General features: G+C 39.6%; 2 protein-coding genes across 2 annotated transcripts; one reads left to right on the top strand and one right to left on the bottom strand.

Annotated features, from left to right (window-relative positions):
• Window positions 1–358: 358 nt before the first annotated feature.
• LOC116295173 (dihydroxyacetone phosphate acyltransferase) lies at window positions 359–9126 on the top strand. Its single transcript, XM_031702962.2, has 15 exons — window positions 359–1009; window positions 2014–2190; window positions 2564–2693; window positions 3068–3271; window positions 3741–3892; window positions 4273–4403; window positions 4528–4679; window positions 5006–5077; window positions 5614–5922; window positions 6292–6371; window positions 6503–6643; window positions 7213–7321; window positions 7817–7910; window positions 8007–8071; window positions 8229–9126. Exons 1-15 carry the CDS (start codon window positions 842–844, stop codon window positions 8288–8290), a joined length of 2046 nt encoding a protein of 681 aa, XP_031558822.2. The 5' UTR covers window positions 359–841; the 3' UTR covers window positions 8291–9126.
• Window positions 9127–10577: 1451 nt separating this feature from the next.
• On the bottom strand, window positions 10578–15395 carry LOC148904971 (uncharacterized). The gene is made up of 2 exons (XM_089040762.1): window positions 14632–15395; window positions 10578–13186 (listed from the first exon to the last, which is right to left on the bottom strand). The coding sequence occupies exons 1-2, from the start codon at window positions 14870–14872 to the stop codon at window positions 12540–12542; spliced, it is 888 nt and encodes a 295-aa protein (XP_088896888.1). The 5' UTR covers window positions 14873–15395; the 3' UTR covers window positions 10578–12539.
• Between the last annotated feature and the right edge of the window lie 1353 nt (window positions 15396–16748).

The following is a 16748-nucleotide window of genomic DNA, read 5'->3' as shown; positions in this document are numbered from 1 at the left end:
TTCATACTAGCTCCTCAATCTCTGATATTTCCAAAAAGTTAAGAAAGATAAAAAATAACCTTATTGTTTTCATTTCTCATTTCACTATTTAAGATATGAACGCATAAAAATCATTAAATTTTATAAATTTTGAAGTTATACAATTTGCGTTTTTGAAAGAACAATACTTAGGAAGCTTATTCCAAATGTTTCTTATAAGATATGAGTTACGAATTCTTTTTTGAATGGAAAATAAATTTAATGCGATAAGATATTCTTTTTGAAATTATTATTTTCTTGTGGAGATATTTCTCGTGGTTTTTAATGGCGCGTCGGGCTTCCTGTGGTGAATGCGCTGACTGGATTCAGTGGGCTCAGGATATCATCAGATCTTTCTCAATCACCAGCTTTTGTGAAATATTCCCAAAGACAATGAAGAATTATTTGAATTATTTCCAGCCATTAGCCACGTATGACCACTCTCTTGTCATAAAGTAACGCTGCTACTGTCACTACTGTACAAATAATGTAAAAAATCCTGGAAATTATATCTGGGGGAGTATTTTTTTTGCGTGGAACAAAACATGGTCGGAAGAGAAGTCAAAACAGGAACAAATACTTCCATTTTTCCGTCTAAATAATCTTGGAAAGTTCAAATTATTCCTTAAAATAACATTTGTCTTGGATATTAGCCTAGAACACGTGGAGTAGTTGAGCTAAGTTCTAAATGCTTGCGTGATAAAAAGAGTAATTGCAGACTTGCATAATACTGTACGTCTAAGAAAGACTTTTGGCTATTGGAGTTGTTTTTACTCTGGAAATAAGCTGAATCGTTGATCCCTTCTGGTAGTTCGTGCAAGCAATGGAGCCGTTTGACTTGGATATACTAAGTACTACAGGGTTCAGTGATTTAATGTGGAGTCTCAAACGATACGAGCCTGACTGCTACAAATATTCTACTGAGAGAAATCCTGAAGAAATAAAACAGCATGTATTAGACTCTCGAAGGGTTAAACACATCATAGAAGAGGTACAGACTGCATTTTTATTGTTGCAAGCGCTTTATGTGCAAATTTATAAATCCTTTACATGTAAAAACGATTTAAAAATTGAATCATTACCGGTTATATTGCATTCATGTTGTGCAATATATATTTGTGCATAGGGCGTGGCTGGGGTGCATTCATGCACAGTATTGCAGTTTATGCCAAGTCCATATTCATATCTCCTGGTCATTCTTAAAAAATATCATCAAATTGATGTGTGCAATGCCTTATTTAGAACTTGTGGTGGTAATACACTTCTAAAGTACTAATAGGCCTTTTGCAACAACAGGTCACGTGACCCTACCCCAGTAAAAAGGGACGTTGTGTCAAAATGAACACCAGAAATGGAAAGAGCACCTCGAAATTAGTAAGAAGCCAAAGTTTCAGCTTATGACATGTAACACAGGAGAAATGGCATTAAATACAAAATTGAATATTTTATAAGGATTTGTATTGGGAAATGTCCTGGAGGGCAAGCTATGCCCGCCAGCACATTTCCCTATACAAATCCTTATAAAATATTCAATTTTATATTTAAGGCCTTTTCTACCGTAGTCAACATTATAAGCTAAAACATTGCCTATTTACTAATAGTGAGGTGCTCTTTCAATTTCTGGTGTTCATTTTGACACAACGTCTCTTTTTACGGGGGGTAGGGTCACATGACCTGTTGCAAAAGGCCTATTACTGTATTTATGGTAGACAAATCCTAACTGCCTCCCTCCCCTCCTCCCCCATCCCATCCCCCCAAAAAAATTCCTCTCTTTCTCCCTGCCCCTGAAAAAATCCCCCACCCCCCCCCCACCCCAATCCAGATATTTTTAGTTAGTGGTCCTTTTTGAAAATCATCAAAAGTAAAAGAATTTTCCTCTATAAAGATTATTATTATTATTATTATTATTATTATTATTATTATTATTAATAGGATTGTTTTCTCACCTTGAATATTACAACCCTGTTAACTTTTAGCTGTTAATTTTTTTGCTAGACTGCCAAAGAGCAGGGAAAATCAATCAGTGAAATTAGAGATGAAGCAAAGGCCATCCTGGATGAAATGGGACACAATTACAATATGAAAACACTGCGCTTCATGGCTCTAATTATTAAGAAAATCTTGTCATCACTTCTTAGGAAAGTTATGGTAAACAAGAAAGGATTGGAAAGGGTAAGAAAAATACTGTTGTAAAAAAAAGCCAATTTCAATCATTGCTTTAATATAATTTTTACCACAAAAATGAATTTTTTTACTTTTTGATTCATTGAGGGCTGTGGCAAAAAAGAGGCCATTCCAACAAATAACGTCAACAAATTACGAATAGTCCCCGCATGGAGCAAGCATGCTCTGAAACCATTTTTCTTTCAAACTTTTGTGTTTTTTTTTTGTTTGTTGTAAAAAACAAATTTCCGAGGGTTAAGCGCCATAAATGTATATGTCCTCTCATTTAACATATTATGACGTCAACAGGTACTGTTGGTACTGTTGGTCAAAATGTTATGAACATTAATTTGAATTGAATTGTTGCTTTGTTTATTCATAGTTAAGAGAAGCATCGCCACACATTCCTATTGTCTTGGTACCCAGTCACAGAAGTTATTTGGATTTTCTTCTTGTTTCTTTCATTTGTTTTCATGCCAATCTTCCACTTCCATTCATTGCTGCAGCTCAAGGTAAATGAAAGCAAGTATCAAGTTGATGTTATTGTTAGGATACAAAGTGATGTGTGTCATTTCCTCAGTTTTTTTTAATACTTTTAATTCATTTCTAACTGACCCTTTTTCCCTCCCTTCCCTTCTTTTCTTCCATCTCTCCTTTCTTCCCTTGTTTTTATGTTTCTCGCTTCAATTTTATTTCTTTTATTCCTTCTTTCCCTTTCTCCAGGACTCCTCTCTCTTTTTTCTTTCGTGTTCCTTTATTCCTTTCTTCCTTTCATTTTTTCCTCTTCTCCATTATTTCCTGTAATTGTTGTTACCCTATAATAATATATCCCATCACCTCATGTCAAACATTTATTTACTTAATTCTATTTGTTATGATCCTTTAGACTTCATGAATGCAAGAGTTGTAAGAAGACTCTTCCGTCACAGTGGTGCATTCTTCATGAGAAGGTCATTTGTGTCAGACAAATTATACTGGGTAATCTTTACAGAATATATCCAGAACCAGCTTCAGAAAGGAAACAAACCACTTGAATTCTTTATTGAAGGGACAAGAAGCAGAACTGGGAAGTTTTTGCACCCTAAACTAGGTAAAGAAATTGTATAAAATGGAGCAAACATTCCAAGTGAAAAAGAAATTTGAAGGATTGCTCAGTTTGGAATACTAAAAGACCCTTTTCATATTATGCACTAATGATATCTTACTTTATTTGAATTTTCTTTTTTATTTAAGGAATATAAAATGCATGTCTCTGTAGTTCAGTCTAAATCGCAAGTCAAATTAATTTTAGCTTAATCATACCTCATTTCTGGCTAAACATTCTGGTCAAAGTGATCGCTAAGGCAAAGATTTGACCAGATAAGTTCCAGTTCTAGCTGGACATTGTTAAGTCCTATACAGAGACATATAGTAATTAAGCAGCTGTTTTATGATAATGATTTAAAAAAAAAAAAATTTTGTACAGTTTTGCATGAGCATCCTTTTCTGATATAAACTCAGTAGAAAGCCAATCAGCATGCACCTTATGTGTTTCTCAAATATTAGTTTTATAATTCAAGGTTTACTATCCATGGTTGTTGATCTCTATGCTAACGCCGGTGTACCCAACATCCTGTTGTGCCCAATAAGCATCAGCTATGACAGAGTACTTGAAGAACCTCTCTTTGCCTATGAACTGCTGGGAATCCCCAAGCCAAGGGAATCGCTGCGAGTAAGTTTAGAATGTGTCTCACCAAACCATAATCAATGAATTACAAAGGAAATATTTTAGTCTAGAAGTTGAAACTTTACATCGCAATCACAAAAGTATGACTAATTTATTATCTGTATACTTCTATGCTCAGGCTTTTGGGTACCAAACCAGCTTTTACATGCCTTATTTGGTAAAACCAGCCAGCCTCGCATGGAAATATGTTGGTTTAACACATGAAAGCCTGTGCATATAGCAGTATGCATATACATTAAAAGTGGTCATACTTTTGCATGTTGCGCTTTTATTGTAATTGGGGCCAATACACCAAACTTGTGAATTTGGCTACATTTCTGAGATGAATAATTTTTAAAAGTAATATTTATATTGTATTTTAACAGGGGTTGATAAAAAGTAGATCTGTCCTTGCCGATGATTATGGAAGTATTTATGTGAACTTTGGACAACTTATTTCACTGAGTGACTGCATTGAAGGAAAACTTGACAGGATGGCAACTTCCCTGGTGCCAAGGTACTAATTTGTCTACCTCTATTTAAGCCCTGGGCATTGTACCCTTAGATTTTACAACTGTTATGGGCAAGTGTACTACTGCTATACCAACCTTGAATCATTGTCTTGAATTCTCTGTCTTTAGGCATCTTTTATTGTACCTGACTGATGAAGAGAAAGAGGTTGTACGTCAGACTGGATATGAAATTATTGCCAGACTCCAAGAGTCAATGGTTGTAACATCACCAGTTCTTGTAGCAGCTATAATGTTACAGAACCAAGAGGGATTATTCTTTGGTAAGTCCAATCACAATGACATACAAGTTTATGTCATATAGGGAAATTTCAGTGCTTGAAAAGATGAGGCTTTTGGCTTTGCTAGGCCTTTTTAGCTCGTGAATATTTCAGACTCGAATGACGCCACTCTTGGGAGTTAATTCTTTCACATGTATGTATTTTACATGTTCGTCATAAAAGAACAATAATTCTCAAGGGAATGTCATGTGATCTGAAATGGGCAATTCGCATATGAAGCTAAAAAGGTCCATTAATGGAAGCACTACTTTTTTCCAAGTTACCAACTGATCAAGCACTCTCTTCAAGAGATATTGTTTTCCTTGCAGATGATATTATGGCAAAATTTCACTGGCTGCAAGAGTTGTTCAAGAAATTGAACATTCCTTTGGCTCCACCAGGTAAGATGATGATGGTGGTGATGATGATGATGATGGTGATGATGATGGTGGTGGTGATGATGATGATGATGATGGTGATGATGATGGGTATGATGGTTAGGATGGTGATGATGATGATGATATAGTAATAATGATATGGTATAATAATAATAATGATAATAATAATGTCTTTATAAATTAGTAAAATACATACGTTTTGAACAGCTTACAAGAATGTTAAAGTTATTATGTTCTCACAGTTACAGTTTCATGTTTCACAAGTACACTGTAGTCTACTGCAAATTGATTTACGCCACAGCATTATTCAATCAGGGTCTCCCACCAGATATCTTTCTTTTGAATATAATTATGACTGAGTTTTGTTATTTCTTCAACTTACAATTACTGGTTGATTCAGTCAAAACAAATTTCCCTGCTTTCTGGGTATCGAAGTTCTAAGTATTAGATGTATGGCCATGCTATAGTAGAACACATCACAAAATAGTCTTGGAGTAGAGTTAATAGAATGACGTCAATAACCATTTATCTTTACGCAGACAAAACAAGCCTTAAGGAAATTGTAAAAGATGGAATAGACCTACAAAAATCAAGCCTTGAGTTTGACTCTGATACTTTTGTGAGGATAAAGGACCCAGAAGCAGGCAATCAGGTACACCACAGTTCAGCAGCAGCACATGCCTCAAGACTACAGCATCACGTTATCAGCTCTGTGAAAGATGTTCTTGGTGAGGCTGCCATCCACTTGCAGCTTGCTTACAAACGCAACACATTGTTGCCGTATTTCTTTGGAATTGGAATGGTTTCCATGGCAACTCGGAAACAAAAGAGTGCTGCAAAGGAATTAGGTAACATTGCACGTTGAGCACTAATCTTGTTCTATTGATCCAATAAACAGGCATTACTTTATTAAATCATCTGCACTTGCCAAAGTCCTTACTCACAAAAGGTTCTTTCAATTCAATAAGCAGGTATTAATTCACTAAATCATCAACACTCGCTGAAGTCCTCACTCGCAAAAGGTTCTATTAATCCAATAAGCAGACATTACTTCACTAACTAAATCATCAACACCTGCTACATGTAATTTTAGCCACAGACGTTAAACCAGGTTGCATAGCAGCGAGAGTGCTTGTCTCTTACCAAAGTTCAACCCACGATCAATTTCCGTGGAATTCGCCCAAAAAATCACTTTAAATTTATTAATTCATCTTTAGGAATTTTGTCCGATGATTTTAAATTCTTGTCTCAACTGCTTGTGCAAGAAGTTTCTGGTCTTGCTGAAACTTTACCACAGGTATGAATCACATAAATATCTTAAAAAATCATTTTCTTAAAATTATGAATTTATATTATTATTTATTATTTTTATTATTAATATTATTATTATTACTTTATAATTAAAATGGTTTTAATATTTTCTCACAGGTGTTTCAGAAAACAATGAAAATGTTGCAAGAAAATCAGATTTTAAACTTTGATGCCACACATTCTCAATTCTCTGTGCGAGAAGCTGGGTGTATAGAGTTTGCATCAGGCCTCTGGGCTCCAATACTTACAGCATACTGGGTAAGATATTTGCTTGTTTTATAGTATAGGAGATTCCTAAAGTGAGTAGCTACCAAAAGAAACAAATCTTAGGAGGAATTGAATCTCTGGTTGAAAAGGGTGAACCCGGAGAGGGTACTCTTGCCCGTTTAGGGTAGGGATTTGCCGCTGAGCCCACTGAACCCTGACCCTGTTCCAGAGTAAAATCGATGAAATTTATACCCTGTTCCAGAGCAAGATCGCTGAAAACCATACTCTGTTCCAGTAGTGCAAAAATAGATACCCTGTTCGAGAGAGGAGAGAGCAGGATTTCATATACCCTGTCCCAGAGCAAGCTCAATTTTATATACCCTGTTCCAGAGTAGAATCGCTGAAAACCATACCCTGTTTGGCGGCATGTACCCTTATAGCAAATATAAGAGAGTTTCCCCCAATACCCCCACACCCCCCGGGAGGGTGAGGGATTTATATATATATACTTTCTTAAGAAAGCTCCTATTCTACCTCTGGGGAGGACATTTGTAAAGTCTGTAAATATTTTGTGAGATGAACGTTTTGGTGAACCTGAATTGTGTTTTTACTGGTTGCAGATGGTTTGTGAATATTTGCTAAAAATGGGAGGAAATGAGAAAGATGAGACACATTTCAATGATGTCCCAAAAGGTGCTCAGCATCTTGCTGCAGAATATGTCCTTTCAGGTACAGTGAATCATTAGTTTATTAGTGCTTTACTTATCCATTCCATCCATTCATCCATACATCCATCCATCCATCCATCCATCCATCCATCCATCCATCCATCCATCCATCCATCCATCCATCCATCCATCTATTCCATCCGTCCATCCCATTCATCTATTCCATCCATCCATTCATCTATCCATCTATCTATCCATCCCATCCATCTATTCCATCCTTCCATCCATCCATCCATCCCATCCATCCATCCCATCCATCCGTCCGTCCGTCAGACCATCCCATCCATCCATCCATCCATCCATCCATCTATCCTATTTATTTCTTCCATTTATTATCAATACCATCCATCCCTCTCATTCCACTATTCATCTACTTTCAAAATCCATCCATCCTAACCTATCCTAACCTATCCTTCCCTCCATCTATCCTCTCCATATATTCTATCAATCCATTGATAGTTTTTTATTAATATATAATGTACAAAATCTTCTTCAGGCACTGTGAAATACTTTGAAGTTCTTTCCCTGGAACTTATTAAAAATGCCATCAAGGCCTTCACTTATCTTCAAGTTATTGCAAAAGTAAAAAGGTAATACAATACGTTGAAAATTCAAATTTGATCAATATTATGCCAGTATTATATTTCTGTGGCAAATTGTGAATTAATCTATGACTTTTTCTGTAGACCGGAAGGCACTATGATATCTGTCTCTGATAGGAGTGAACTTCGAAAGCTGCACAAGACGATAGGTATTTTTCAGTGAATTTTTCAGTAATTTTATGGTGCCATCAAAATTAATCCAATGGTATGTTTTACATTTTTGACTAACAGCAGTGAAAAATGAAATTTTGACATGCAGCGTGTTTTAGTTTTCTTGTGATTTACTTGTTTTCTTCTCCATTACAGGTGAATTTCTTGATATTCCTCTAGATTCAACATATATTTCTCCACCTCTATCAAAAATGTGAAGTACTTGGTGTCAGCCCCACATTAGAGGGTAATGATGATGATCAAAAATGTAGAATGGAACTTTATTGCATGTGGCAGCTCATGGATCTTACTCTTGCACACATGCAATATAAATTTCTGAAGAGACGCATTCTACTGAAATATCAATTGGTGGAAGTTTGGCGAACTCTAATTCAGCTAACACAGGCAGTCCACACAGTGAAAACCCAATGTTTGCAGGAAAAGGAATGCTACCAATGACGTAGCCTTGCAGTTAAATTTAAATGCAAAAATGTTCAAGATGCAAAGGATTTATAATTCATAAATTAAAATATTGATGCTTAATGAAAATAAATTTAAATAGAAAATTTTTAGATATTTTTGAATTTTTTGTAAAGTTCTTCTAGAAATGACACTTGTAAACCAACTCCAATTGGATAATTAATGAATATGAATATATATATATCTGTTATAAAACCTTAATAAAAAGGTTCAAATAACTAAAATTTTTTATGGATATAATTCAAAATATCAAAATTAATGCCTACATTGTATGATTAGAATGGAATTTTTCATTAATAAGATTTTCTGCTTGAAAAAATATCATTACTGCAAACTAATATAAAGCTAGACAATCTTGGATTTAATGTAAAAAATATGTCACTCATTAAAATGATCCTGTTCTTGTTCCTATTATATAATCTAAGCCCTCAGGGTCTGGTTATGTTTGTCAATGCTCACCATGCATGACCTAACAAGACTTTTGTAACATAATACCATGTTTAGAAGGTTCTAAAGCCATTTTTAGTCCTAAAGTCATTTAGTCTTCCATACAATAAAAAAAAAACTTCAAAAATTTTCTACATCATTTTATCACCAATATATCTATATAGTTTTAAAGCCAAACAATTCATAATTACTCTGACATGGATTAATTATTTACCCTATTATATGCCATGCCATTTGATACACAAACAATGCTAGTCTGTCAACATGAGGAGAGCTCTCTGTGAGAGGGGCCTTAGAATATTGGCACAGATGTTAATTTTTGCCCTATCTTTGTAAAAACCAACTACAGACCAACAAGTGCCACACTAATGTAAGTTCTTGTCCATTAATTAAAAAAGAAAAAGTTCCCAATAATAATTAGCTAGATTAACTAGCTTAAGCTTCTTAGTATAATAGATGGATTACATGCAGATAGGGAACAACAGCTCAAAAGTTAAAAAATCTGGACAAAAATTGCTTTATCCATTTTTATTTTTTTATTCTCACAATATTGGGGGGGAGGGGGGGGGGTTGTTTTGAACCTCGATTCCAATTTAATAAATTTCTAATTTTGTTATTAATTGAGCTAATAGTTCTTGTAAAAGCTCGGTGACTTCATTGATTTAAACTCAAATGAATATGTATAATTAGACAATTAACTAAAATATTTATTATTGTTTTTGGAAATACCTAGAGCTCCAAGAAACTTTGCGGCATTAATTTAAAGCTTATTACGTTTATGTCTTGATATATGTATGATTAAACTCATCGTTAATGATGAGCTTGGCGTTAGGTGCATATTCGGTGGGATGGGCGGAGCCAGGCACAAATTAGCGGTAACCATGGTCACCCTGTCACCACCCACCGAACACCTGTCACATTGACCGCGATCAGTCAATGGAATACTTACCTCTACTTACCTGTACCAGTGGTAGGGATGGCGGGCGGGAAATTAAACTCGTGTTGTAGCGTAATAGCGTAATAGCGTCGTATAGCAAGTGCTAGCGATAGATAGCGATGGCGAATAAAGGTTCGCGTGGTTGGCATTAAGCTAGCGTGATCACGTGTGTAGCGTCTTATCGAATTTCGTAATGATAGCTATGATCCATATCTCATACAGGCCACAGAGATCGACTAGAATAAATTGCGACATGCTATAAACAACTTGCTAGCTGAGTCGATCAACGATCGCGTGAGGTAATAAATGCGTTGACAGCGGAGATAGCGGTATGCGTCCGGACAACGCTACTGCGAGATGTCATTGACCTCGAGTCTAACTTAGCCTAAATTACATTTAACCACATTTAAACTCATCGTTAATGATGAGCTTGGCGTTAGGTGCATATTCGGTGGGATGGGCGGAGCCAGGCACAAATTAGCGGTAACCATGGTCACCCTGTCACCACCCAATGGATTCTCCAAGGTGCTTGGAGGAGAGGGACAGGGAACCAGGACCTCCCCACCGAAGTGCACCAAGCACCAAGCTCAAGAACTGGCAACAAACAGGAGAGAGCGCAACAACGAACAAGACACATAAGCAGCAGGTTAAACAGTTTTCTTTTAATTGTTAATCTCATCTATCATTGCTGTCGTATAGAAGTTTATGACAACTGTTGCGTTACTTTGGCTAGCGCTTCGGCAGGAGTTCTGATGTAAGACAAATAGGCGGTACTGGTCCAGCGGCCTAGTGCTTGGATGAGATGGTCGGGGACGCCATTGCGAGCAGCGACTGTAGCCGCACCGATTCGAAAGCTGTGGCTAGAGCAATTGCCTGGTATACCGGCTGCTGCAAATATGCGTTTTAGCCAGGAGGACAGCAGCTCGCGCGATAAGGATTGGCCATTTTGAAGCATGAACAGAGGACCTTGGCAATTACCTCTCTTGTGCAGATAGGCACTCATCGCTGAGACCGCACATAGTGGCCAAGTGCCTAAGCCGATGTGCACGTGACAGCCTTCTCGGAAGGGATCCGTCTTAGATGCTTTTATCCATATTCGGAGACAGGAGGGTCGGTCTAACTTGTCGAAGGCCAAATCAGAAACTTGTAAATGGATGGCAGAGTCGAACTTTGAAATAAGGGGAACTGTAAATTCGGCGGATCTCAAAAAACCGAAGTAGGCCAGTGTGCAGGCAGCCCAAAACATGATGTGGTCAAAAGTTGCCAGGTCGAGGGCATTGTGTATGTGAAGCATGAGCGAGTCGGTGATGGGCAGGCGTTGCGAGGATGCCGAACCCTGTGCGCGTTTTATTCCGCGGAAGACCTGCTGAAGCCTGTGGCAGTTCGTCAGTGGATCGGCGAAACCCTGTTCAATGTGGAGGGATCGAATGGCAGACGAATAGACTTTAATGGATCTGTGCTGTATAGACTGTGACAAATGTGTGATAAAAAGGCAAAGAGTGCTTTCGTCCGTGGGGCACGTCACTGAGCCAAGCTGATTGCAAAAGTCGACGAACCTCCTTTGGGCTGACGCGTACGTACGACGTGTAGTTGGTGCGAGGCCGTTGAGTAGAAGTTCCTGGCATTAGCTGTCTAGTAGGGACCGGTTAATTGTGCGATGAGATGTGTTGGCAGTGGCGTAGCTTGTAGCTGCGCTGAAGGTGCTGCCCGTCTGAATTCCTGCCAATTAAAGCGAGACAATGCATCAGCAATCGAATTATCGATTCCGGGGATATGCTCGGATGAGAATGTAAAGCTAAACCGAGCTGCTGCGTACAGAAGGCTTCGGAGGAGCCGCATAAGAGCTGGAACTTTTGATGTTCTTTGGTTCAGGATGGCCACTACTGCTTCATTGTCTGAGCGGAAGAGCACGAGTCGTCTCGACCATTCGTGCCCCCACACATGGGCCGCTAGTACAATAGGAAAGAGTTCTTTGTACGCAATGGATTCTGTTTTCTGTGTCGCACGCCACCGACCGTTGAACCACGCCTGATTGTAGAACGCCCCATAGCCTATTGCTCCCGAGGCATCAGATATCACCTCTATGTCATGTACGACTGGGATGCCGGGGTAAAGCCAGAAGCTTACCCCGTTCCAGGAGTAGAGAAACTGGTACCACCATTCCAGATCGCGACGGAACTCCACGTTGAGTCGGATGGGATGCGCCGGGTTGCGAAAGCAGCGAAGCAGATCAATTAGGCGTCTGATGAAGGTGCGTCCGGGCCACACCACTTTGGCAGCGTGGTGAAGGTGGCCTATTAGCGACTCAAGCTCGCGCTTGTTGCAGTGTCAGCGCGACCGCCACCTGGTTATCAGCTGCTGCAGGTTCGAGAGTTTGTCTGCAGGCAAACGAGCAATTTGATTAATTGAATCTAATTCGATTCCTAAGACTACTAGAGTCGAAGCAGGTCCGATACATTTGTCCGGATGTAGGGGGAGGCCAAGGTCTTCGCACAACCGTACCGATGTGGTGAGATTGTGTGCGCATGCGTCCGAGCATGGGGGCCCCGCCATGACAAAATCATCTAAATAATGGACTAAGTGTGAAACTGCATAATTGTTAGCTAGAATCCATTCCACCATAGCGGCCACCGAATTGAATATAAATGGAGCTGAGCGAAGGCCAAAGGTAGCGCAAGATCTACAAAGTATTTGTCTTTCCACCGCATGCCTAATAAATGTCTGTCGGATGGATGGATGGGGATATTACGATATGCTGATTCGACATCAAACTTAGCCATCATTGCACCGACGCCTAATTTGGACACCATTTTGACTATTTCGTCGACTGTGACGTACTGCAACGTAAATTCCTCACGGTTGATCCCATCGTTAACGCTATACCCCCTGGGCGATGATAAATCGACTATCAGCCTCCATTTACCCGGCTGCCCGCGCTTGGGAATTACTCCAAAACTGCTGATCTGCAAGTTAGGCAATGGAGGATGAACGAAGGGCCCTGCAACCCTACCCCGAAGGATTTCATTTTGAAGATAGCAATCAATCACCACTGGGTTTTGCATGGCGGATTGTTTGTTGTTTTTGGCCAATTTGAGCTTCATCGAGTGCTGAAAGCCGATGTGGAAGCCATCATGGATGCCATCTAAAACGTATGCCACCTTGACGGGGTCAGGGTGTAATTTTAACTCCCTTGCAAAGCAATCCACACGGAGAGGGGTAACCTCGGAGACAGAAGGGAGGCCACACAACGCTGAAATGAATACGCAAAGTCACACAACAGATGGTACAAAGACTTTGAATGAATTATACAATTAATGTGAACATTACAAAGCCGATTAGCCGCGAAGTAAGAGTAAATAAACATCAGCCCAGAGCGTAGATTATGGCGTGCCGATGACCTGAGCCATCAGGAGATAAGAGCTAAAATGTCACGGCGCGTCGCGCTGTCTCGTTGAGATAAACGAACTGACAGGAGACATGTTAAGTAGCGCTAAATGAAGTGACGTGACGTGTCAACATAGCAAGAACAAATATGCAAACAACGCCTCGGACCACGAACCGATAGCACGGAACAGAATACATGCCAAGAAACGGCACGCTATGGGAATTTTTTAAGACGCACAGTAGTATCAAATATAAGACTCCAGAAAGGCAATTCTGGTCACGGCAGTGTAGCATGATAACTAAGAGCTAATAAACTTGATAGGTATAACATAAACATGAGTTACCCATGACCGATAAACAAAATAATGACTAACAAAGCATGATATAAAAAACTTTTTGAAAGCTAGCGTCTTTTAGTTTTCAATTTATCTGCTGAAAGCTCGGGAGACGGAGTTCGTCGTTTTCGCTCCGTCTCAGTTTTTTCTTTGAAAAATTCCGGGCACTCTACGAGGCGGTGACGACCAGCACACGAAGAGCATTTGTGGGCAAAACGGCACAAGGAGAAGCGCGAGGAACATTGCCCTTTGTTCCATGAACGACAGATGACACCACTGCTGTTTGAACCCCTTGGTTGCTCCTCATCGCCATTGTGGGAAAAGCTAGCACGATGCGCTGGACCAGCCGTGTAGAAGCTATACAACTGCGTGTCGATGTTAGCCCAGTTGGTAAGGCTAGTCGCGGCCGCGTGCTCCCGAAAGGCCTTATCATAATTCAGCCAAGCTTTACCGCCGAACTGCCTGTACGTGCGTATGATGAGCAGCTTATAAAGCGATAGATCCTTCCAGCGGTGGGGGAAGTACTCAGACATGACCAGGGCGTAGCTAGTGAATGTCTCAATCCATGTAACTATGTCCTCGATCTTGCGTTTATTACGCTTAGGCCCAGCAGTCAAAACAATATGGCCGTCGAGGAACACTTGTGGCTCGGTTGCCGCCTCGACCAAATTGGACGGGATTAGCTCGCCTAAATCAAGGAACTTCCCGCTAACGATATGCGTGACTAATTTGGCCGGGACCGGAGAAGCACCAGGTCCAATAACAAAGGGCTGAACAACTGCTGGCGTTGCGAAGGTCTTTGACGACGTGAGGGAGCCAGATAAAACCGTAGTCGTTGAGCTGGGAGGACCGCCAACAGCTCCTAGCGAACGAGCTTGCGGGATAGGCAAAGTCACTATGCTAGCGGTACTAGTTGTATTTACGCTCGCGAGCGAGAACGTGTTTACAAAATTTGGTACTAACACATTGGACGTACCTGGTGTGTCCTGGGCTGTTGACTGCAGTGGCAATACTGGTTGGCTTGTCGTTGCTGCAGGCGATTGCGAGATGGCCGTTTGCTGTGTAGCGGCAAGAACAGCCCTGACTACTTCGTCCACGAGCTCCCGTCGGTATTCCTGTGAGAGTGTCACGGTGGACGTTGATTGCGGAGTGCTGCTGAGCGGATTTCGTTCAGGAACCTCTTCGTTGAGGTTTGTCAGCGAACGTTTCGGTGGCATGATGAAAAATTAAATTAAACTCGTGTTGTAGCGTAATAGCGTAATAGCGTAATAGCGTCGTATAGCAAGTGCTAGCGATAGATAGCGATGGCGAATAAAGGTTCGCGTGGTTGGCATTAAGCTAGCGTGATCACGTGTGTAGCGTCTTATCGAATTTCGTAATGATAGCTATGATCCATATCTCATACAGGCCACAGAGATCGACTAGAATAAATTGCGACATGCTATAAACAACTTGCTAGCTGAGTCGATCAACGATCGCGTGAGGTAATAAATGCGTTGACAGCGGAGATAGCGGTATGCGTCCGGACAACGCTACTGCGAGATGTCATTGACCTCGAGTCTAACTTAGCCTAAATTACATTTAACCACATTATATATTGATCTTTAAGCACATCCATCGTCGAGAAACCCTAGAGCATTAATTCTGCGCCTTACACTTTAGTACGTGCTTTCTATCGCTTTAAAAAACATCGAACAGAAACCTACAAAATTTATGGATTTCTGACCTAAGGAAGCAATTGCTAGGCAACGCGTTTTAAACCAGTACTACCGCTGATAAGAGGAATCTAGATCATAGCTTATGTTTATGAAGATTCCAAAAAAGATTCCGAAACCAAAATTTTAACGCATTTTCTTTGAATGACATAGAGTTTAAAGAAAAACAAAAAATTATCATTTACTCATAATCTTTAATCCTACATGATGATCTGCAAACAAGGCAATTCTTGAGTAAAGACGTGATGAATAATGTCCATAGTCGCTACATGCCATTTAACCTTGTCTATCCTTCGTCTTCGTCTACATTTTCATCTAATTCAACCATCTGGCTTATTTCGTTGACTTTACTTCTCATCCCAATCAACTGCTTGGTCAAAACCTTATCTTGTTCTCGCATTGCGTTCAGCTCTTTTCTAATCCACCTCAAACCATTTTCGATATCCCAAGTGAGTTCTTCGACCGATATTTTCTTTCGTTTTAAATCCGGAAAATCTTCTTTTTTCGTCTCTCCATTTTCTTGTGGTTTCTGATTTTCATTGCGTTCTTCGGGGTGCAGATCAGATGAAGAATTCGGCATCTCCGCTAGTTTTTTTTCCTTTAAGCTTAAATTTTCGATATTTTCTTGGACGTTGTTTTCATTGTTTTGGTTCAGATCGACCGACATCGTTGAGGTCACGCGTCCTTACTTTCCTAGCACGATGTAAAGTTATACCTTGAAGGAAAGGGCACTGAAACTGATATCTTGTGGCTTATTCTAAACAATAAAAATAAAAAAACCTAGGGTCACTTATAAGCATCCGAAAATCATGTACCGAAGCGAAATTACTTTAGAGGCACAAGGCTAGCCCACTACCTTTTGTCTTGTGAACCAATCAGGGAGACCTTCCTAGCAGAAATCTTAATAACAATCAAGCTAATGCAAATCGAGCATGACACCAAAAGAAAGCGAAATGCTTGTCTGTTTAACTTAGGATTGATTTTTTTTCGTTATTGTTTTCTTGTTTACTGAAAGATTGCATAACTTTTTCTGACATTTTATGTTTAGAGTTTGAGGATTTGTACAGTTTGGGCTTCCTGTGGTCAGAGTCTCGTTCCCAAAGAGCAGGGAATATTTTGTTTTTGAGATTTGTAAAAGCCCTCGACTCGAATCAATAAGAGCTCCTCCTTACTTATTCTCTGTATAAGAAACCATCCCAGTTATTTAATTATTCCCAAGAGCCTTTTTCCGGACAATTAAAATACTTGTAAATTTTTCTGTTGTATAAGCCCAGCCGACGATGGATGGGTGGTATTTTGTGGGAGGTAACCTCATTAATAATAATAATGAAATGGCTTTAGGAGCGCCACAGTAGTCTCCCTCACAGCCGCTTTCAGG

Source organism: Actinia tenebrosa, unplaced genomic scaffold, assembly GCF_029948245.1.
Source record: "Actinia tenebrosa isolate PJP-AT-01 unplaced genomic scaffold, QUT_ActTen_1.0 PGA_scaffold8__29_contigs__length_14323225, whole genome shotgun sequence".
NCBI classification, from domain to species: domain Eukaryota; kingdom Metazoa; phylum Cnidaria; class Anthozoa; order Actiniaria; family Actiniidae; genus Actinia; species Actinia tenebrosa.
Note: the sequence above shows the minus strand (reverse complement) of the source record. Positions and strands in the feature narration are given on the sequence as shown.